At 45.2% G+C, this 23,655-nt stretch overlaps 1 protein-coding gene across 2 annotated transcripts in view; it reads right to left on the reverse strand.

The window, feature by feature from the left end:
* The window catches only part of lrmp (lymphoid-restricted membrane protein), a 37,980-nt gene that overhangs the window by 12,058 nt on the left and 2,267 nt on the right, over positions 1 to 23,655 (reverse strand). For both annotated transcript variants that reach the window (XM_060889989.1, XM_060889988.1), the window contains exons 5-22: positions 23,575 to 23,650; positions 21,376 to 21,534; positions 21,073 to 21,190; positions 20,712 to 20,762; positions 20,062 to 20,139; positions 19,896 to 19,952; positions 19,506 to 19,565; positions 19,344 to 19,408; positions 18,572 to 18,668; positions 18,266 to 18,400; positions 17,852 to 17,944; positions 14,926 to 15,077; positions 14,020 to 14,125; positions 13,179 to 13,584; positions 10,683 to 10,732; positions 6,248 to 6,347; positions 4,532 to 4,619; positions 4,031 to 4,097 (exon numbers count right to left, since the gene is read on the reverse strand). In XM_060889989.1, the coding sequence (XP_060745972.1) occupies positions 4,031 to 4,097; positions 4,532 to 4,619; positions 6,248 to 6,347; positions 10,683 to 10,732; positions 13,179 to 13,584; positions 14,020 to 14,125; positions 14,926 to 15,077; positions 17,852 to 17,944; positions 18,266 to 18,400; positions 18,572 to 18,668; positions 19,344 to 19,408; positions 19,506 to 19,565; positions 19,896 to 19,952; positions 20,062 to 20,139; positions 20,712 to 20,762; positions 21,073 to 21,190; positions 21,376 to 21,534; positions 23,575 to 23,650 (1,958 nt within the window). The remainder of the gene's footprint in view (positions 1 to 4,030; positions 4,098 to 4,531; positions 4,620 to 6,247; positions 6,348 to 10,682; positions 10,733 to 13,178; positions 13,585 to 14,019; positions 14,126 to 14,925; positions 15,078 to 17,851; positions 17,945 to 18,265; positions 18,401 to 18,571; positions 18,669 to 19,343; positions 19,409 to 19,505; positions 19,566 to 19,895; positions 19,953 to 20,061; positions 20,140 to 20,711; positions 20,763 to 21,072; positions 21,191 to 21,375; positions 21,535 to 23,574; positions 23,651 to 23,655) is intronic.

Consider the following 23,655-nt stretch of genomic DNA (forward strand, 5'->3'; position numbering starts at 1 on the left):
GATTGGACACACACACACACACACACACACACACACGTCTCACGTCAGACACGTGGCTTCATTTGTGTCCCGTTGCATGAGAGCTGATTATGTGCTGATCTGCCACAATCTTCCGGCTCCCAGAAATGAAAAAAGTCTCAAAGCAAACATTTATTACATAATGTTAATAAGAGCTACTGCTGCTGAGAGAGAGAGAGAGAGAGAGAGAGAGAGAGAGAGGGAGAGAGGGGTGGGAGGGAGAGAGAGAGAGAAGTGGGAGGGAAGTAGCAACAGAATGAGTCAGACTTAGATAGATAGACAGATAGATAGATAGATACTGTAGATAGACAGAAAAGTGAAGGAGAGACACAGCCAAGGAAAGGAGTGAGACCAGTAAAGCAAAAGAAGAAGGACGAAGACACAATGAGGGACAAAATTTGATCCTCTGCTGATTTTGTACGTTCGCCCACTGACAATGAAACGATCGGTCTATAATTTTAATGGTAGGTTTATTTTAACACAGACAGAATAATAAAAACACATTTCAAAAAAAGTTATAAATTGATTTGCGAGACCAAAGAGCTGTCCGAGGTTCTCAGGGACAAGATTTTAGACCTACACAAGGCTGGAATGGCCTTCAGCTCCTTCCACAGATTTCTGGGGACTGTTTAGGTCACTCTGGGATTTTAACGTGCTTCTTCTTGACCCACTCCTTTGTTGCTTTGGGTGTGTTTGTTGCTGTGTTTTTGGGTCATTGCCATGCTGGAATGCCCATCCACGACCTATTGTAAATGCCCTGGCTGAGGAAAGGGAATTTTTAAAGCTCGAACTTGGACTCATCTGACCACAACACTTTCACCCAGTTCTCCTCTGAATCATTCAGGTGTTTATTGGCAAGTTCAGACATTCCTGTACATGTGCTTTCCTCAGCACGGGGACCTCGTGGGCGCAGCAGGATTTCAGTCCTTCGTGGTGTAGTCTGTTACTTTGCTTTCTTGGTGACTTTGGTCCCAGCTGCCTTGAGATCGTTGACAAGATCCTCCCGTGTAATTCTGGGCTGATTCCTCACCGTTCTCATGATCATTGAGAAACTCTACGAGGTGAGATCTTTCTGGATCTTTTCCCAGGCCGAGGGAGATCGACAGTGTCATACCAACTCTTGTCACCTGGCTGCTTGGCGATGGTCTTGCATCCCATTCCAGCCTTGTGTAGGTCTACGATCGTGTCCTTGAGAACCTCGGACAGCTCTTTGGTCTCGCAAATCAATTTTTTTGTTATTCTGTCTCTCGCTGCTAAAATAAACCTACCATTAAAATTAGGGACCGATCGTTTCTTTGTCGGTGGGAAAACGTACAAAATCAGAAGAGCATCAAATAATTTTTTCCCCCTAAGTAAAGGAGAGAGACAGCCGAGAAAAAAAGAGACATGGCCGAGAAAGACCGCTAAGTGAGAGAGACAGTTAAAGGGAGACTAATACAGCTAGACAGGAAGTGAGACAGATATGCAGATAGACAGAAACATACAGACAGGTGTGCTGTTAATCATTTAAAAACACAATCATTATATCGGAGCTCCAGACACTTGTACGATTGTGATCTATGATTAAACAGTGAAACAAGCCTGCAAAGGAAACACAATCCCCATCCACAGTGACTTTTCTATCTATCAACACCCACTCGTTTTTTATTCTGGAAGAACGTTACATGGAAACAAAGGCTAAACAGCAACAGTCTCCTGACTCCAGGAAGATCATATCGGACTATTCTTCAGTCAAAAAAAAAAAAGATAAGCTGTGAGTCAGAACATTAGCATACGGAGGAGAGCTTTATGCTTTGTCCTGCTTTATGCTGCCATTCAAAAGCATAAAGTGCAGCATACAGTGCAGGAGAAACCGATGTGAACACAAGAAACTGCTGGATTCTGCTGCCAGGACAAACTACAGCACCTTCATATGCTTGTCCTGGTGCTTAAATCTCTAAATGTGTCACAATTTCCTCGAACCATGATAGTAAGGCCAGTAAAGTGCTGACTGCAAGACAGACACTAAAGTAAGTGAGTAAAATATATAGAAGGTGTTGGAGAGTAAAGCCAACACTAACAGACAGATGACAGGACAGACAATCAGACAGATAACCAGAAAGTCAGAAAGAACCAAACACACAGAGAGACAGACACACAGAGAGACAGACACACAGAGAGACAGACACACAGAGAGACAGACACACAGAGAGACAGACACACAGAGAGACAGACACACAGAGAGACAGACACACAGAGAGACAGACACACAGAGAGACAGACACACAGAGAGACAGACACACAGAGAGACAGACACACAGAGAGACAGACAGATAACCAGAGAGTCAAAAAGAACCAGACAGACACACAGAGAGACAGACAGACAGAGAGACAGACATCTAGAGAGACAGACAGTAACCAGAGAGTCAAAAAGAACCAGACAGACAGACACAGAGACAGAAAACTAGAGAGACAGACAACTAGAGAGACAGACAACTAGAGAGACAGACAACTAGAGAGACAGCTAGAGAGACAGACAACTAGAGAGACAGACAACTAGAGACAGACAGATAACCAGAGAGTCAAAAAGAACCAGACAGACACACAGAGAGACAGACAGACAGAGAGACAGACAACTAGAGTGACAGACAGTAACCAGAGAGTCAAAAAGAACCAGACAGACAGACACAGAGACAGAAAACTAGAGAGACAGACAACTAGAGAGACAGACACACAGAGAGACAGACACACAGAGAGACAGACACACAGAGAGACAGACACACAGAGAGACAGACACACAGAGAGACAGACACACAGAGAGACAGACACACAGAGAGACAGACACACAGAGAGACAGACAGATAACCAGAGAGTCAAAAAGAACCAGACAGACACACAGAGAGACAGACAGACAGAGAGACAGACATCTAGAGAGACAGACAGTAACCAGAGAGTCAAAAAGAACCAGACAGACAGACACAGAGACAGAAAACTAGAGAGACAGACAACTAGAGAGACAGACAACTAGAGAGACAGACAACTAGAGAGACAGCTAGAGAGACAGACAACTAGAGAGACAGACAACTAGAGACAGACAGATAACCAGAGAGTCAAAAAGAACCAGACAGACACACAGAGAGACAGACAGACAGAGAGACAGACAACTAGAGTGACAGACAGACAGACAACTAGAGAGACAGACAGTAACCAGAGAGTCAAAAAGAACCAGACAGACAGACACAGAGACAGAAAACTAGAGAGACAGACAACTAGAGAGACAGACACACAGAGAGACAGACACACAGAGAGACAGACACACAGAGAGACAGACACACAGAGAGACAGACAGATAACCAGAGAGTCAGAAAGAACCAGACAGACACACAGACAGACAGACAAACTGCAAACCAGAAAAACGGACGGGGAACCAGTTGTCTGTCATGTCAACCACTGCTGACTTGACAGACAACTAGACAGGATGACTGACATCAGACCGATATTCAAATAGCTAGATAAACTGCTGGATAGAGACAGACAGCGTCCACCTGAACAGACACAAACAATTCAGTAAAGAAATAGACAAATCAATACAAAGACAGATGGACAGACAGACAGAGTTAGCTTTCTTATTCAGACAAAAAAATGTAGACACAGCTAGTCAAACAGACAGAGGTTAAATTTTAACAGGTTCAATCAAGTGTAAATGATTCATTAACAGATTAAAACGACTCGTTGGGAAGAAAAGAAAAAAAAAAAACATTAGCAAAGGACAAATTTAACAGCATCGCTAATACAGTAAGACAGAAAGTGAGCGCTCTCACCAGCTAGGCTAAAACCTCTCTGTAGAACTGTGAGCCACCAGTGTCTCTTAAAACCAACGAAGCGAATCGCTCCCTTTTAAAGTAAGTTTTAAGCAGCGAGAAAAAAGGATGACAGACAAAAAAGCAGAAGTAGAAAGAGCGGGGTTAAAAAACAAAAAGAGGAAAGAAGTGCCCTGTAGTTTAGAGCTTCATTCTGACTTCCTCCGACTGACCTGCTCACTGATCGTGCCGTTTGAGACGTCCTGTTCTCCTTCAGGTCCTGGTTCTTCCTCAGGTCCCCTAAAGAGAAGACGTTAAAGGAGAAGAAAAGTCATTTGTGAATTGTAGAATCAACCAGGATGCAGCTGGGCTTTACAGACAGCAGTGTGTGCGTGTGTGTGCGTGTGTGTGTGTGTTAACCGCCTGACACACAGGTGTTTGGTGGCCATGCAAAGCGAGGCTTTAGCCACCAGTGACTAACCCCCTAACAAGGGTGAGTGAAGAGCACAAATACAGGCAGGGGGAAGGGGAGGGGGAAAAAGATTTTGACTAGCAAATGAGGCTGAGGGTGTGGAAGCAGCCGCTGTACAGACATCCAGACTGAAACACACTCCGAGGCAGGCTTTAACTCAGGACTATACCGAGTTTTAAAGAGTCTCGTGTCTCACACACACACACAAATAAAAAGAATCTAAATGTAAACTGAATTGTGAAGTTATAATAAAAGGCCTTACCTTCCCAGGGCAGGTGCATCATCTGGAGGAGATATTACATCACTGGTGTGGGGGGGGCAGAGATCAGACCGGAGAGGAGGCGCTTCACCTACAGGGGCAATTGTTGGAAATGTGGTGTTATTTTAACATGTGGGTACGAGAGTAGGTTTGACACACACACACACACACACACACACACGACGGAGAAGGAAACACAATCAGGCCCACCACAGAGAGAGAGAGAGAGAGTGAGAGAGAAAGAGAGAGAGAGAGAGAGAGAGAGAGAGACAGAGAAAGAGAGAGCGAGAGAGACAGAGAAAGAGAGAGCGAGAGAGACAGAGAAAGAGAGAGAGAGAGAGAGAGAGAGAGAGTGAGAGAGACAGAAAAAGAGAGAGAGTGAGTGAGAGAGAGAGAGAGAGAGAGAGAGAGAGAGACAGAGAGAGAGACAGAGAAAGAGAGAGTGTGAGAGAGAGAGAGTGTGAGAGAGAGAGAGAGAAAGCAAGAGAGAGAGAGACAGAGAAAGAGAGAGAGCGAGAGAGAGACAGAGAAAGAGAGAGAGCGAGAGAGACAGACAGACAGAGAAAGAGAGAGAGAGAGAGAGACAGAGAAAGAGAGAGAGAGACAGACAGAGAAAGAGAGAGAGAGAGAGAGAGAGAGAGAGAGAGAGAGAGAGAGAGAGAGAGAGAGAGACAGAGAAAGAGAGAAAGAGAGAGAATTGCATACAGCAACATATCACACACACACACACTTTTTATTTATATTTTAACTTATTAACTCTTGATTCTTTGCATAATATTAAACTTTTTACAACACGTGTGTCTGTGTGTATAAGTGTGTGTGTGTGACCGATAGAAAAAAAAAAAAAGAAGATGTAGATAGAGAGATTGCTGGACAAAAGAGAGAAAGATTCAAAGAGGTACAGAGAGAGAAAGAAGAAAAAGGTGTCACAGGACAGACAGATTTGTACATGCAGTCACACAACACCAGTTTATATGACATGCAATAGACAGACAACAGAGAACAAAGAATAATAATAAAAATGATAATCACAACATTAACATTTTCCCCCACTGTATTCATATACTGTATATTAACATCTACAACAATGGGTGATTATTTTGTCCAAACACCTGGACACACACACACACACACACACACACATCCTTACTGTCCACTTTATTAGGAACATATGCACATCTATGTAGTTATCAGAACAGCCTACACATCCATCCATCCATCCATCCATCCTATGTCCGTATCTACAGCTCAGTATATACACATACATATACACTATCTATCTACACCCATTACTACATCACTCTTCATTCTCTCTCTATAGAATCATCATCATCATCATCTCTCTCCCTTTCTCTAGAGATAGACAGATTAATGTATAGATATGCATGTGTGTGTGTAGGCTGTTCTGATAAGGAGAGATAGTCGGAGAGAAAAGACAGTGAAGGAACAGAGAGAAAACAAAAAAGAAAGACGTAGCAAAGGACATGGATGGATGGATGGAGTGATTTGTGGCACATTTACAAATGATTTCTGTAAATCTGAGTTTAAGTCACTTGCTGAAGCTCGTTTTTGCGAGATGTCATCTGAGTAAACACTGAAATGGCAGAATCTTATTTCTGTAACTGCCTACAACTGAATGCTACATTGCTGACCGCTTTCTCTTAAATGTCACCGCAGTGACTGACTGATATTAATGTATTCTAGAGAGAGAGCTCTCACCAGCACATTGATGGTGGGGGTGTGAAAGAGAAGCACTGCAGCACACAGCCTGCTCGTGGGTGTCATCAGGCCCGCTGCATGCTGGGAAACTGGCTTCCTCCTGCACGGGTCAGAGAGAGAAAAAGTGAGAAACGGTTTATTTTTGACTGTGTGCTTTTGGCTTGTCAGTAGTTTGTGCTTAGTGTCATGCTGGTGACTACAACCAGACACACACACAGAGAGAGAGACACACACACAGAGAGAGAGACACACAGAGAGAGAGACACACAGAGAGAGAGACACACACACAGAGAGAGAGAGAGACAGACACAGATAGACAAACACACAGAGACAGACACACACACAGAGAGAGAGACACACACACAGAGAGAGAGACACAGAGAGACAAACACACACAGAGAGACAGACACACACAGAGAGAGAGAGAGACAGACACAGATAGACACACACAGAGACACACACACAGAGAGAGAGAGACACACAGAGAGACAGACACACACAGAGAGAGACAGACACACACAGAGAGAGACAGACACACAGAGAGACAGACACACAGAGAGAGAGAGAGACAGACACAGATAGACAGACACACAGAGAGACAGACACACACAGAGAGACAGACACACACAGAGAGACAGACACACACAGAGAGACAGACACACACAGAGAGAGAGAGAGACACACAGATAGACAAACACACAGAGACAGACACACACAGAGAGAGACAGACACACACAGAGAGACAGACACACACAGAGAGAGACAGACACACACAGAGAGAGACAGACACACAGAGAGAGAGAGAGACACACAGAGAGAGAGAGAGAGACACACACAGAGAGACAGACACACACAGAGAGACAGACACACAGAGAGACAGACACACAGAGAGAGAGAGAGACAGACACAGATAGACAAACACACAGAGACAGACACACACAGAGAGACAGACACACACAGAGAGACAGACACACACAGAGAGACAGACACACACAGAGAGACAGACACACACAGAGAGAGAGAGAGACACACAGATAGACAAACACACAGAGACAGACACACACAGAGAGAGACAGACACACACAGAGAGAGACAGACACACACAGAGAGAGACAGACACACAGAGAGAGAGACAGACACACACAGAGAGACAGACACACACAGAGAGACAGACACACACAGAGAGAGACAGACACACACACAGAGACAGACACACACAGAGAGAGACAGACACACACAGAGAGACAGACACACACAGAGAGACAGACACACACAGAGAGACAGACACACACAGAGAGACAGACACACACAGAGAGACAGACACACACAGGGAGACAGACACACACAGGGAGACAGACACACACAGGGAGACAGACACACACAGAGAGACAGACACACACAGAGAGACAGACACACACAGAGAGACAGACACACACAGAGAGACAGACACACACAGATAGACACACACAGAGAGACAGACACACACAGAGAGACAGATACACACAGAGAGACAGACACACAGAGAGACAGATACACACAGAGACAGATACACACAGAGACAGACACACACAGAGAGACAGACACACACACAGAGACAGACACACACACAGAGACAGACACACACACAGAGACAGACACACACACAGAGACAGACGCACACACAGAGACAGACGCACACACAGAGACAGACGCACAGAGAGACAGACACACACAGAGAGACAGACACACACAGAGAGACAGACACACACAGAGAGACAGACACACACAGAGAGACAGACACACACAGAGAGACAAACAGATAGACAAACACACAGAGACAGACACACACAGAGACAGATACACAGAGAGAGACAGATACACACAGAGAGACAGACACACAGAGAGACAGACACACACAGAGAGACAGACACACACAGAGAGACAGACACACACAGAGAGACAGACACACACAGAGAGACAGACACACACAGAGAGACAGACACACACAGAGAGACAGACACACACAGAGAGACAGACACACAGAGAGACAGACACACAGAGAGAGACAAACACACAGAGACAGATACACACAGAGACAGACAACTAGAGAAACAGACACACAGAGAGACAGACACACAGATAGACACACACAGAGAGACAGACACACACAGAGAGACAGATACACACAGAGAGACAGACACACAGAGAGACAGATACACACAGAGAGACAGATACACACAGAGAGACAGATACACACAGAGAGACAGATACACACAGAGACAAACACACAGAGAGACAGACAGATAACCAGAGAGTCAGAAAGAACCAGACAGACACACACAGAGAGACAGATACACAGAGAGACAGACAGATAACCAGACAGACAGACAGACACACAGAGAGACAGACACACAGAGAGACAGACACACACAGAGAGACAGACACACAGAGACAGATACACACAGAGACAGATACACACAGAGACAGACAACTAGAGAAACAGACACACAGAGAGACAAACACACACAGAGAGACAGAAACACAGATAGACAGACACACAGATAGACAGACACACACAGAGACAGACACACACAGAGACAGACACACACAGAGACAGACACACACAGAGAGACAGACACACACAGAGAGACAGACACACACAGAGAGACAGACACACACAGAGAGACAGACACACACAGAGACAGACAACTAGAGAAACAGACACACAGAGAGACAAACACACAGAGAGACAGACAGATAACCAGAGAGTCAGAAAGAACCAAACAGACACACACAGAGAGACAGATACACAGAGAGACAGACAGATAACCAGACAGACAGACAGACACACAGAGAGACAGACACACAGAGAGACAGACACACAGAGAGACAGACACACAGAGAGACAGACACACAGAGAGACAGACAGATAACCAGAGAGTCAGAAAGAACCAGACAGACACACAGAGACAGACAACTAGAGAGACAGACAACTAGAGAGACAGACAACTAGAGAGACAGACAGATAACCAGAGAGTCAGAAAGAACCAGACAGACACACAGAGACAGACAACTAGAGAGACAGACAACTAGAGAGACAGACAGATAACCAGAGAGTCAGAAAGAACCAGACAGACACACAGAGACAGACAACTAGAGAGACAGACAACTAGAGAGACAGACAGATAACCAGAGAGTCAGAAAGAACCAGACAGACACACAGAGAGACAGACACACAGAGAGACAGACACACAGAGAGACAGACAGATAACCAGATAACCAGAGAGTCAGAAAGAACCAGACAGACAGACAGACAAACTGCAAACCAGAAAAACGGACGGGGAACCAGTTGTCCGTCATGTCAACCACTGCTGACTTGACAGACAACTAGACAGGATGACTGACATCAGACCAATATTCAAATAGCTAGATAAACTGCTGGATAGAGACAGACAGCGTCCACCTGAACAGACACAAACAATTCAGTAAAGAAATAGACAAATCAATACAAAGACAGATGGACAGACAGACAGAGTTAGCTTTCTTATTCAGGCAAAAAAAATGAATCTGTGTGCTTTTGGCTTGTCAATAGTTTGTGCTTAGTGTCATGCCAGTGACTACATCAGAGGAAAACACACCGGATTTGACTAAACTCAGTCTTCCAGGATGTGGAATAATTTAGGAAACACTTTAAGGTGTTTATTCTCTACAGCTGGTGTCCCACAAGGTGCTGTTTGAGGCCCACTGTTATTTACAAGCTACTAGGAATGCAGTGTTATTAATACTAGTATCAGGGTCTGATCTTGGGCTCATTTACATGTTTAAAAGGAAAGAAAAATAAATCTCGGACCATGTGACGCCGCATGACTCAACCCTAGCGTCTCGCTTATAAACCACTGACGCGATCCGAATGAGTTTCAGTAACCATTGTGGTGTATATCCACTAAACATGTGAAGGTACGTGCACTCCTGATCATCACACTGGAATTTCCTCACATGAACATCTCATTCCAGATTTATCCTCCATGTTCTGTTATAATGAGCTTTACACGTCTCTTCTCGAAGGATTTCCACTAGATACTGGACTGTGCAGATTTAGAGTATTAGTGAGATCGGACACTGATGGAGGGATTAAAATATAGGCTCCAGTTCCCAAAAGTGTTCAGCGGTGTTGAGTCAGAGTCAGGGCTCCGTACAGGACCCTCGAGTTCATCCGGTCGATCCTTAACCTCCACACCGTGTCTTCATGGAGCTGTGTGTTTTGTGCACAGGGACATTGTCATGAAGGAACAGGGTTTGAGCCTCTTAGGGTAACGTCAGTGAAGGAAAAATAGACAGACACTACAGACGTTCTACTGTACAAAACTGTGTGCTTCAGACTCGGTTGGGTGTGAAGGTCAGGGGTGCACTTACTTTTGCAGCTCATGCATTTTACAGCATTATTTTTTTTGATTACCTGTTGAGGTTCAGCATGACCCTCAAGTCCATTCTCGTCAAGCAGAATATCTGGAATTTAGAAATATCAAAAAAAAACATCAAAGTTAAATAACGATTTGAGTGTACACACACACACACACACACACACACGGTTGTCATGGAGACATTACAACTCCTTATGACTGGAGAACTCGTGTCTGACGGTCGATATGTACAGCGCTGTCTGCTTAGTCCCCAAACCCACAGCACGTGGAAGCTCAAGAAGTAACAGAAGCAGAAACACCAGAGAAAGATGAAATCTGCAGCCAAAAATTCTTCCTGGGATTTAAAATCCATTTGGAGTTTAGAGACTTCATTAAAAGAGGCTCGACTGAAGTGTCGGACTACTAAACTGTAGAAACTCCTGTGGAGGAAGAAGAGGAAGAGGAAGAATTCTGTGAAGGATGAGAGAAGAAATGCATATAAACATCAGCATCATTTACGTTACTCTGCATGCGACTTGTCTCAATGCCGAATCTGCGTCGGTGGCTCTTTTCAGGTAGCACAACAATAAAATCTTACGTCCTTTACTTTAATATTTACATTGACTGTATTTAGCCCTCATCCAGAGCGACTTACATCGTTTCTCATTTTTATACAACAGAGCGATTGAGGTTTAAGAGCCTTGCTCAGGGGCCCAGCAGTAGCAAGCTTGGTGGACCTGGGAGTCGAACTCACAACCTTCCAATTGGTAGTCCAACATCTTATCCAATCAACACCACCACCACCTTCGAGAAGAATTCTAGGATTTTTCCTGGTGAGACATTTTGGAAGTCGTAACCATGTAAATATGTATTTTTAAATATTTTTAAAATGCTGTCTATATTTACATTAACGCCATTCAGCAGATCTCCTTAACGAAGGATGTCTTAAAGAAGTATTTTGAAGTCGATGAATACGTCAATTCTTTAAAGTAAATAAGGCCAAGAAAATTTAGAGACAGCAGGATAAGTAAGTAGGGAAGCACGGTGGCTTAGTGGTTAGCACGTTCGCCTCACACCTCCAGGGTTGGGGGTTCGATTCCCGCCTCCACCTTGTGTGTGTGTGGAGTTTGCATGTTCTCCCTGTGCCTCGGGGGTTTCCTCCGGGTACTCCGGTTTCCTCCCCCGGTCCAAAGACATGCATGGTAGGTTGATTGGCATCTCTGGAAAATTGTCTGTAGTGTGTGATTGCGTGAGTGAATGAGTGTGTGTGTGTGTGTGTGTGCCCTGTGATGGGTTGGCACTCTGTCCAGGGTGTATCCTGCCTTGATGCCCGATGACGCCTGAGATAGGCACAGGATCCCTGTGAACCCGAGGTAGTTCGGAGAAGCGGTAGAAAATGAGTGAGAGAGAGAGGATAAGTAAGTGACCTCTGTTACTATAGAAACGATAAGGCATTAGAATACATACATTAGTAAGTGGAAACTTGTGATTTATGTCCCGTGTTTTGACCCAAAATTCAGCACATAGACCTGAAACGATGTTCTCACTGCATGTTGCTGCTCCAGCTCCTACAGTATATTACCCATAATGCCAGTTGACAACCTGCAGACATTCTTGAGCTCTCGCTCGATCTCGACCTGTAACATGGCGATTTACACGATTTACATTTACTCTTTGTCTATAAGTCTCTCCATAATAGTCTCTCCTCTCTACTTATCTGTACTTCTTCATCCCTACTCTCCTATTAGAAGTCTTCGTTCATCTGACCAGGCCATGTTGGTGGTCCCTCGTGTACGGCTCAAGCGTAGAGGAGAGCGTACCTTCTCTGTGGCCGGTCCTAGACTATAGAACTCCCTGCCATTAGAGATTAGGACGGCACCCACCGTTTCTAGTTTTAAGTCCATGCTAAAGACCCACTTATTTTCTCTAGCCTTCTCATGATTGCTCAGGGGTTTATGTCTGTTTATATCTTATGGTTTATATTTATATCACTTTCTTTTAAACTGGTTATTTTATTATTTTTTTTAATAATTCTTATTTTAGTTTCTTGAACTATTTTATTGTGTGTATGTGTAATGACAAACGCACTGTGAAGCACTTTGGTCAGCCGTGTGACTCTTTGTAAATGTGCTATACAAATAAAGTTGAACGATGCAGCGGCGCTTTAGTCTTTTCATCCGCTTAGCTCCGTCTCCTCCGTCGCATTCTGGGACTTTGATCTTGCTCGCTTGTAGCTAAAATCTTAATTAATACCTGAATCTTGGAGGTTTCCTTTTTTTTTTTGTTTTTATGAAGAAGAAAAAAAAAAAATCAGCAGAATCACTAAACATCTACAGAAATATTTTAGTCTAAATTTCACTCATATTCAACAACATTTCACGGTGGAGTCGAAGGTGCCGTACGAACTTGGACTGAACCAAAATGTGCGGAGGAGGGGGGTGGGGGTGGGGAGGTTATAGAGTCGATGACCAAACAGTGATTTCTGTTAGAGAAAATTAAGAAACGTTTTCCAACCCAGAATGCAGCAGATAGACTTGAGATGCTGTACTCACCACATGTTCCTGTGTCCGTGATGCCCTCTAGTGGACCCTCTGGTGAACCCGCTGGTGGACCCGCTGGTGGACCTGCTGGTGGACCTGCTGGTGGACCTGCTGGTGGACCTGCTGGTGGACCTGCTGGTGGACCCTCCTGGGACTTTAGGGTGATCAATTCTTGTTTCCCATCTTCTCCACAGCGTGTCTCCTGTAAGCCCTGGAGCTTACTCAGATCTTCCTGTAACTCCTCCATCCCATCATTAACTTCAGCAGCAGCAGCAGCAGGAGGAGGAAGAGAAGGAGGATGCTGCTTCTCATCATCTTCCTGAATGTACATCTCGAAATCGGTGCTTTCCTCTTCAGAAGGAGAGTCGAGAAGAGGATACACCCTGTCCCACTCTGGAGAAGAGTTCTCATCATCAACCTGAAACACACACACACACACACACACACACACACAGTGGTAGGACAATGCAGACAAAGAACAAGACAAAACACTGCTCCTACTACACACTGAACTCCCGTTGATTCATTTTCTATAAACACGTGTTTACGTAATTCTACTATTGTTTCTATAGCAACAGCTCATTCCTAGGCACACGAAGTCACGTTCTTCATTATAAAGTGTGTGTAATTCTTATTGTTTAAATGCAGAGTCTCCAGCATCAGGGGTAAAGCTGGAACTTTAAGGATGAAGTTGTTTACACACAGATACATTTCTGCAACATGACAAGAGGAATAAAACAGAGCGGGAAAATAGTCGACTGCGCTTCATCGCACCTCCGTGTCGTTGATTAGTTTCCAAAAACAGCACAAAGACAATCAGAAGGTTGCGGTGTTCGGGGTTCGGTAACGTTACCTGCGGCGGCTCGGTCTGTGTGCCGGCGTCTCTGCGGTCCTGTCCAGTCTTTAGCTGGTCCAGTTCCTCACGTAACAGCAGTTTGTGATTTTCCTGTTCCTGCAGCCTGTAAACACACACACACACACACACACACCCTTATCAACTCTCCTAATGATGTGAAACTTGCTAACCAGCTGCTACTGTATATTACAAACAATGCCACATGACAAATTTAGCTCTTGCTTCACATAAAGTGGAAAAAACTTTCGAGGTTTCATCTGCACAGCTGTTGCCCCTCACATCTGTACGCTCTGCTCAGGCGGATCAGCTCACACTTTCAGGCCATCATGCTAACGGTTAACTAGCCGAGCTGAATCTCTGTTGTGATTCAGCGTCATACGGCTGTGCTGCATTCTGGGGCTCGTTTCTAGCTAAAACCTGAGCATTTGAAGTGGGGGGGAAAAAAAAAACCCACCCATGATCCAAGCAGTTGACTCAGTAAATCACATGAAAAATATTTTACTCTGAACATATTTGATGTGTTTCAGGGTGGAGTCGTAGATTTAGTCATCCGAGTGAGAGCAGTAACAGTCTCTCCTGGGTTTATCTGCTCACCCTGAGCTTCAACTATAAACACGGTGTGTGTGTGTGTGTGTGTGTGTGTGTGTGTGTCTCGGATCAACATAACGCCCCTGAACTCGGACTGAACCAAAAACAGACCGTGCCGGGGGGTGGGGGGAGGGAGTTGACCGGAGCAATGCTTCTGAGCTAAAAGGTGTAGATGGAGCGCTCACGTAAGAGGAATAACTACAAGTATTAACAAAGCAACTAAAAAAAAAATAAAAAATAATAATAATCATCTCTTTTCCCCCCATTTACACCATGAGATGTATACATTTTTTTTTCCTAAGGTTTTGCTCTCACCTGACGGACAGGTGCAGGATCTCGGTGCGTGACCGGCGCATGTTGCTCGCCATCTTCAGCAGATCTTTCTCCAGCGATTCCGTGTAATGCTTCAGCTGCTCGAGGCCGTGAGTCCAGTCGCTACGCCGCCGCTCCAGCTCAACTCGCAGACTCTGTGACCCCGAATTCCATTAACACAAAGTCAACAGCAAAATAATTAAAAATGAAAAAAAAAGCCCATTAAAAAAAAAAAAAAAAGCCCTGAAGAAATGTTCGCTTACTGCAGCTTTAGTGACTCAGACTAGAGTGAAGGAGCTGTAGGGCTGGATGATTAAGAGCAGTGTGTGTGTGTGTGTATGTGTGTGTGTGTGTGTGTGTGTGTGTGGGCTGCCTGTGATTTGTGATATGAAGAAGAGTTACAGCATTGATTCAGGAACTTTGTGCGCAACAAAACCTCACTGCACGAGCTACACACTCGTCTCCTGGAGATGAAAATAATTAATAAAAAAAATAAAAATAAAAATACAATTTTATTAAAAGTTTAATTTAAAAAAATTGTATTATAAATAAAAAATAATAAATAATAAGCTGTACGCACAAACCAAAGCAGTAAAATTTTTAAAGATTGAAAGATAAAACAAAAATTCCAATTAGAATAATTCACAAAGATGGAAATATGTACAAAAGTAAATACAAATGAATACAAAAAAAAAAAAAAAAAAAAAAAAAAGAAAGTCGTCCGTTCATTTGACTGAATTTGTACCGGAAGGTTGCTTTAAAAATATTTAAAATCATAACATTCATTTTGTACCTTCTTAAAATATTACTTGAAACTTTATAAGCTTTAAAATAAAAATTAAAATAAACTAATATTCGTTGATTTTTTTTGCTTTGCAGCATGTTACTATTCATTCATTTTCTACCGCTTATCCGAACTACCTCGGGTCACGGGGAGCCTGTGCCTATCTCAGGCGTCATCGGGCATCAAGGCAGGATACACCCTGGACGGAGTGCCAACCCATCACAGGGCACACACACACACACACACACACACACACACTCACACAATCACACACTACGGACAATTTTCCAGAGATGCCAATCAACCTACCATGCATGTCTTTGGACCGGGGGAGGAAACCGGAGTACCCGGAGGAAACCCCCGAGGCACGGAGAGAACATGCAAACTCCACACACACAAGGTGGAGGTGGGAATCGAACCCCCAGGCCTGGAGGTGTGAGGCGAGCGTGCTAACCACTAAGCCACCGTGTTTTGTTCTATTTAATAAAAATTTGAATTATCATTTTAAACCACAGCGACGCCGCCGTGTTGATTGCTTTTCTAGATCAGCGGCTCTGAAGGTCGCTTCAGTTTCGCGACTAATCGTGGGTTAGTTTCCTTATGTGATATCTGCCTTTTATCGGTACGTTATATTTGTTCGTCATCTTTTTATGGAGCTGCATTTTATAAAAAAAAAAACAAAAAAACCTCAAACAAAACAAAAGCATCGTTAACGATCTAACGCTAAGCCTTTCCTTATGGTTAGAAGATTATTTGATTGTTTAATATTTTTATGTTTATATTTGCTAACGTTTGGTGATAATTTACAACATTTACGTTTTTTTTTTGTCCTTTATTTTGTCACATATTCATTATAGAACAGTGAAATTTTTCTTCAGATATGCCAGCTTTTGGGGTCAGGGGTCAGAGCACAGGGTCAGACATGATACAGCACCACTGGAGCTGAGGTGGTTAAGGGCTTTGGCTCAAGGGCCCAACGGTGGCAGTTTGGTGGACCTGGGATTCAAACTCACAACCTTCTGATCAGTCCAAGGCTTTAACTACTGAGCTAGAACTTCTCCATCCTGAAATCCTACTGAAACGTCTGCATTATTAAGAACATATCAAGCCTTAATATCTCAAACCGTAAAATCCTGACTGTTTAAAAGAAGGCGTCCGTTCCAGCTGAAAAAAGTTAAAATGCTGATGAGAGTAGAGATGAGAAACTCTGACCTGTTCTCTGCACTGCACCTCTGACTCGTGGGAATCTGACCATGAGCTGTGTGGGCGACTTCAGCTTTGATTGTTAACTAGTAGGAAAGAATGTGCATGTCGTTCTGCTCTCTCTCTCTCTCTCTCTCTCTCTCTCTCTCTCACACACACACACACACACACAATGGCCAGGCAGAATTATGTAATACCGACGGAGAATACGCAAAGTAGAGAGCGGTGATCTTATATAATCTTTAAGACTAAGACACTTTTATCCTTCTCTTCTCGTTCCTTCGTCTCCTTCACCATCACCTTTTTTCAAGAATCCTACTTCTACTCCAACAGCACTGGTAATGTGCTCTGCGTTATAGCAACACGTCGTGTACGGGGACTTGTCCGGTTGAACCTCAACATGAGATGATAAAAAAAAATATGGACGTGACGAGGTTTATTTAATCATTTAGGATGGAGAAGTGAAGCATGGTGGTGGTGGCATCTTTATGGAACGCTTTGAAAACGGAACTAAAAATGAATAAGAGTAAAACGAATCGTTCACAAATAGCTATGGTGGAAAAGGAAGAACGCACTGTTGGTCAATCTTGACCAAAGAGTGACAGGAAGTTCACTGTGCCAAAGAGTTAGTTAAAGGTGCAGATGATAAAGTTAGACCCCCCCCCCCCCCATCAGATCTCTAACACAGCAGGAAGTTGTTGGGCTTGACATTCGATTCGATTTTTTCCAAATCCCATTCTTGCCCCTGATCACCAAACCCCGCCCCCAGGAGTGACTGACAGGAGGCATTTTCAAACAAAAACGTCCATGTTTTCTTTTCCATGCATTACACATTTCCCTAAGATCAAAGCTTACCTCCTCATTTCTCCCATCTTCTACATATTATCTAGATTATTATGCAAATAAAGAAACCAAAGCGACTGTACAGATCAGTTTGTTCACCTGGAGCTTGGGGTCAGAGTTTGTGTCCTGCATGTCCTGAAAGTCTGGAAGAGCTGCGAGAACCTCCAGTGTGTCCTTTTCAAACTCTTGCCTCTGAAACACAACACAACACAACACACACTTTATTTCCACACGACACCACACCAAACTGCACAAAAGAACATCTATCCCTAATGAGCAAGTCTGGGATGGAGTGTCCATGAGACACAGTGAAGCACGGTGTTGGGAGCATCATGACTAGAGCTGCAGTTCTGACAATTCTATCCCTGTTGTCAATAAACGTTTAATGGCCATCTGTTTTTATTAAATAACCATGACTGATACTTTCCCCAGAACTTTGTGACCTTCTTGAGTTGTTGTTCTTGTGTAATACTGACGCTGGAGTATCTGAGAATTGTGAAACCATCTGATTACCAGTTTGTTGATCAGGAGTTTAAATTCCACAGACATCTGCTCAGGTGTTGGACCCTGCAGAAGGAGAAGAACCTCACGGTCCAGAGTCTCGTCCAGAGGTGAGGCCAAGCACATGGAGGAGAAAGGCTCCGCCCCCTGAATATATGGAGTGTGTTATTGAAAATCGAACCATGCAATAAAAGCAGTAAAGGACTGTGAGGGTGGATAGATGTTTTAATAATGTGTGGTGGTTTAGAAGTGGATGGAGATGAAGTATGTGTGGGAGTCAAGTGTGTGAGACACTCAAAATCTTTCACACACACACACCTCGGGTGGATTCTGTTGCGCCAGGGCCAGCTCAGTCTCCAGAGAACCTGAACTCGTCTGATTCAGTCTGTACGCCACCGAGAGAGACAATCCAGGACTACACACACACACAGACACACACAGACACACACAGACACACACAAGCAAGTGGTATACAAAAATAAGTGCTCAAAATCCCAGGAAAACTTGTCCACTTCCAAAGTGTCATGTGAGAAAGGGAGTTGATTCTGAATCAACTCCACTGAATGAGGCGAATCAAACAGGTCATGTCTTTTGGCTTGTGGCATTTGTTTTTGTTTTGTTTGTTTTTGTGTAGACACGAGCTGAAAAACTGAATGAATCAAATTACAGCGCGGTAGAACTGCACAAAATTCATGTGTTGTGACAAAATACGCCAAGATTTTAATTTGGCTAACAATCGAATCATTTGTGGAGCACTGATTCATCATTTCTGACTGAGCTCTAAACTTTAACAGCAGTGTGAAACTAAACCTAACCAAACACGACTCAACAAATGACCAACAAGAGCGAAAGCACACCATGTTACATGTATAGCGTGATGTCTGAACGCAGGACGCTAGTACTTTAGCTAAGGTTAAGCAAACCTGTGCTAACGATCCACCTCTAGCATGGCCAGATATTTTTCCACAAAAATCACTCATATCCACTAACTATTAGCTTCTGACATGTTCCGTTTTATTCACACGGTTGATGTAAAAGGCCGGTTTTAATAAAGGATGTGTCAGAAGTGTGTGTGTTTATATAGTCTTACATGGCCATATCTGGCTGCAGCAGCTGCATCTGACTCTCCAGCTTGTTCTTTTCTGCTCTCAGCAACTGTAAAAGATGACATTTTAAACAACTCAGAGTCTCATGCAGACTGTGTGTGTGTGTGTGTGTGTGTGTGTGTGTGTGTGTGTGTGTGTTTTTTTACTTCGGTCACTGACGAGTACTCCATAACTGCAGCCTTTAGCTCCTCGATCTGCCTCGTTTTCTGAAGGAAAAAGGTTTTAGACATTAAAATTACGTAATTTATTTACCAATTAAACAAACCAACTAATCATGTAGCACAATGTGGAAAATTCTGATAACAAAACAACAAAAAGAAAAAAACTTTGCAGCAAAATCAATCTTTTTTTTGGCTGCAGCAATCATGAAAATGATTAGATACAATGTACAATAGTGGCATCTGGTGGTCAAGGGAGGAACTGCAGCCGATATTCTACTTGTAGTTTCCCCACTTACTACTGTGAATCAATACATGAGCCAACTTGAGCTTTTATTTCTAGTCCTTTTTTAATTAAAATATCAGCAGCACACCAACCTCCTGAATTAAAGTGTCCTTCTCAGTCACGGCAGCATCGAACGAATGAGTCTGAGCCTGGAGAGAAAAAACACGGACACGATGTAAAGTGAAAGATTTTCAGCCTTATTGAATAAAACTGAAAAAACAGATTAATACAAGTGTAATATATCAGGAGAAAATTCACCTGCAGGTCTGCGTTGAGCTCATAAAGTGTCTTAATCTTCCTCTGAAGCTCATCCACCTTCACAGACACCTTTATGTTCTTATTATCGAGGAAAGAGAAGAGACCTGATTCCTTATGTCATATTAATCATATGGAAAAATACCTAGATCTTCTATTGTCTTCATATCAGCACAATTCATATTTAGGTTAAAGGCAATAAACCATTATATATATACACACTGTAGATTTTATATATAAAGGGGAATAATATTAAAAATTTATTAAATTTATTAAATATTAAAAACTTAAGAAGGATGAAAAAAAAAAAAAGATTATAGAAGCATTCAGTTAGCTCCAAACTTATTGGCACTCTTTATATTTATTTATTAAAAAAGCTCTAGAATACCCAAGTGGAAATTGTAAAATCATGGTATATAAAGTCTGATGTTTCCTTTCAACTTTTTATTTAAAAAAAAAAAAGTGATAAAGGATTGAACATTAATTTAAAACTAGAATTAGTAACACTTTAGAGTTTTGTTTTACATAAAAATACTAGATTAATTAAATTGCTTGTACATTACAGAAGACATTCTTGTACTATTATGGATTGTACTGACTATCGGTTTGTCTCATCTTGTTAGTGATTGCCAAATATACGTATGAGATGCTACCTCGTCCTGCAGAGAGGAGATCTTGGAGATCAAAGCTTGATTCTCTCGCTCCTGATGATAAAGAAAGACCAAAACATGAAGGCTCAAGTCTCTAAAGCAGTGCTCTTGTATTAAGTGAAGTAATTATTTGTTACTATAGTACACTAATGTATCAGATGGAGTGTGTTTATATAAACCTGTCTGACCAATAAGGACATGAGTAGAGCACTGAGGTGGAAACAACTGAGGTGGAAACGTCCTCAGGAGGTTGTGAGAAACCCTGCAGGACTAAAGATGTTTCTTGTGTAATGATCTCCACGAGTCAGAGTTCTAGCTGCTGCGTGATTGATGAGAAGATGTGAGAACGTGATCCGACTCTCACCAGCTGTTTACTGTGAGCTGAAGCTCGAGCTCGATTCTCCTCCGAAGAGCTTAAAGTCAGCTTCATCTCCTCCACCTCGTCCTTCAGCATGCGCTCCTTCTGTAGCAGCTGCTGCCCCCTGCAGGGGAAAATATCAACATCTCAGCAGGAGCACACACGTACACGCACGCAGACACAGAGGCAGACGCAGAGACACACGCGCGCGGACACACACGTACACGCACGTACCTGTGTCTCCTAACATGACAGCAGACAGAAACTCTGAGACACACAGAGACAATATAAAGAGAGAAGAAGCTGTACGTTTTAGCCTGAGTCTTCAGCTCCTCGTTCTCTTCACTGAGTTTCTGGTTGGTCTCCTCCATCACCTCCGCCGCCTGCTTCAGCTTCCGAACCTCCTCCTGAAGTTTATGGTTATTAAACTGCAAGTCGGCCACGCAGAACACCAGATCAGACGTCTCTCTGTACCACAAGGGAGCGAACAGAAACCATTGTCACACACAGACCGCTACCCGGGGACACACACACACAGACCGCCGCCCGGGGACACACACACACAGAGACCGCCGCCCGGACACACACACACACACACAGAACGCCGCCCGGACACACACACACACACACACAGACCGCCGCCCGGGGACACACACACACACACACACACACACACACACACACACACAGGCTGCCTCCCGGACACACACACACACACACAGACCGCCACCCGGGGACACACACACACAGACCGCCACCCGGGGACACACACACACACACAGACCGCCGCCCGGGGACATATACACACACACACAGACCGCCGCCCGGGGACACACACACACACACACACACACACACAGACCGCCGCCCGGGGACACACACACACACACACACACACACACACACACAGACTGCCGCCCGGGGACACACACACACAGACTGCCGCCCGGACACACACACACAGACTGCCGCCCGGACACACACACACAGACTGCCGCCCGGGGACACACACACACACACACAGACCGCCACCCGGGGACACACACACAGACCGCCACCCGGGGACACACACACACACACACAGACCGCCACCCGGGGACACACACACACACACACAGACCGCCACCCGGGGACACACACACAGACCGCCACCCGGGGACACACACACACACACAGACCGCCACCCGGGGACACACACACACACACACACAGACCGCCGCCCGGACACACACACACACACACAGACAGACCGCCACCCGGGGACACACACACACAGACCGCCACCCGGGGACACACACACACAGACCGCCACCCGGGGACACACACACACAGACCGCCACCCGGGGACACACACACACAGACCGCCACCCGGGGACACACACACACACAGACCGCCACCCGGACACATACACACACAGACAGACCGCCACCCGGGGACACACACACACAGACCGCCACCCGGACACACACACACACACAGACCGCCACCCGGGGACACACACACACACACACAGACCGCCACCCGGGGACACACACACAGACCGCCACCCGGGGACACACACACACACACACACAGACCGCCACCCGGGGACACACACACAGACCGCCACCCGGGGACACACACACACACACAGACCGCCACCCGGGGACACACACACACACACACAGACCGCCACCCGGGGACACACACACACACAGAGACCGCCGCCCGGACACACACACACACACACACACACACACACACACACACAGACCGCCGCCCGGACACACACACACACACAGACCGCCGCCCGGACACACACACACACACACACACACACACACACACACACACACACACACACACAGACCGCCTCCCGGGGACACACACACACACACACAGACCGCCACCCGGGGACACACACACACAGACCGCCACCCGGGGACACACACACACAGACCGCCGCCCGGGGACACACACACACACAGACCGCCGCCCGGGGACACACACACACACACACAGACCGCCGCCCGGGGACATATACACACACACACAGACCGCCGCCCGGACACACACACACACACACACACACACACAGACCGCCGCCCGGGGACACACACACACACACACACACACACACACACAGACGGCCGCCCGGGGACACACACACACACACAGACTGCCGCCCGGGGACACACACACACAGACTGCCGCCCGGACACACACACACAGACTGCCGCCCGGGGACACACACACAGACTGCCGCCCGGGGACACACACACACACAGACCGCCGCCCGGAGACACACACACCCACACAGACCGCCGCCCGGACACACCCACACAGACCGCCGCCCGGGGACACACACACCCACACAGACCGCCGCCCGGGGACACACCCACCCACACAGACCGCCGCCCGGGGACACACCCACACCCCGCCGCCCGGGGACACCCACACCCCGCCGCCCGGGGACACCCACACACACACCCCGCCACCTGGAGACACACAAGCACACAAGTACATACAGCTCAATTCTAGAAGCTTCTCCTCCAAAAGCCTCCAGACTTCCTGAGGTCATATTCAGCAGAAATGATCTCTTAGCTTTA

This window comes from Tachysurus vachellii, chromosome 16, assembly GCF_030014155.1.
Source record: "Tachysurus vachellii isolate PV-2020 chromosome 16, HZAU_Pvac_v1, whole genome shotgun sequence".
NCBI lineage: Eukaryota > Metazoa > Chordata > Actinopteri > Siluriformes > Bagridae > Tachysurus > Tachysurus vachellii.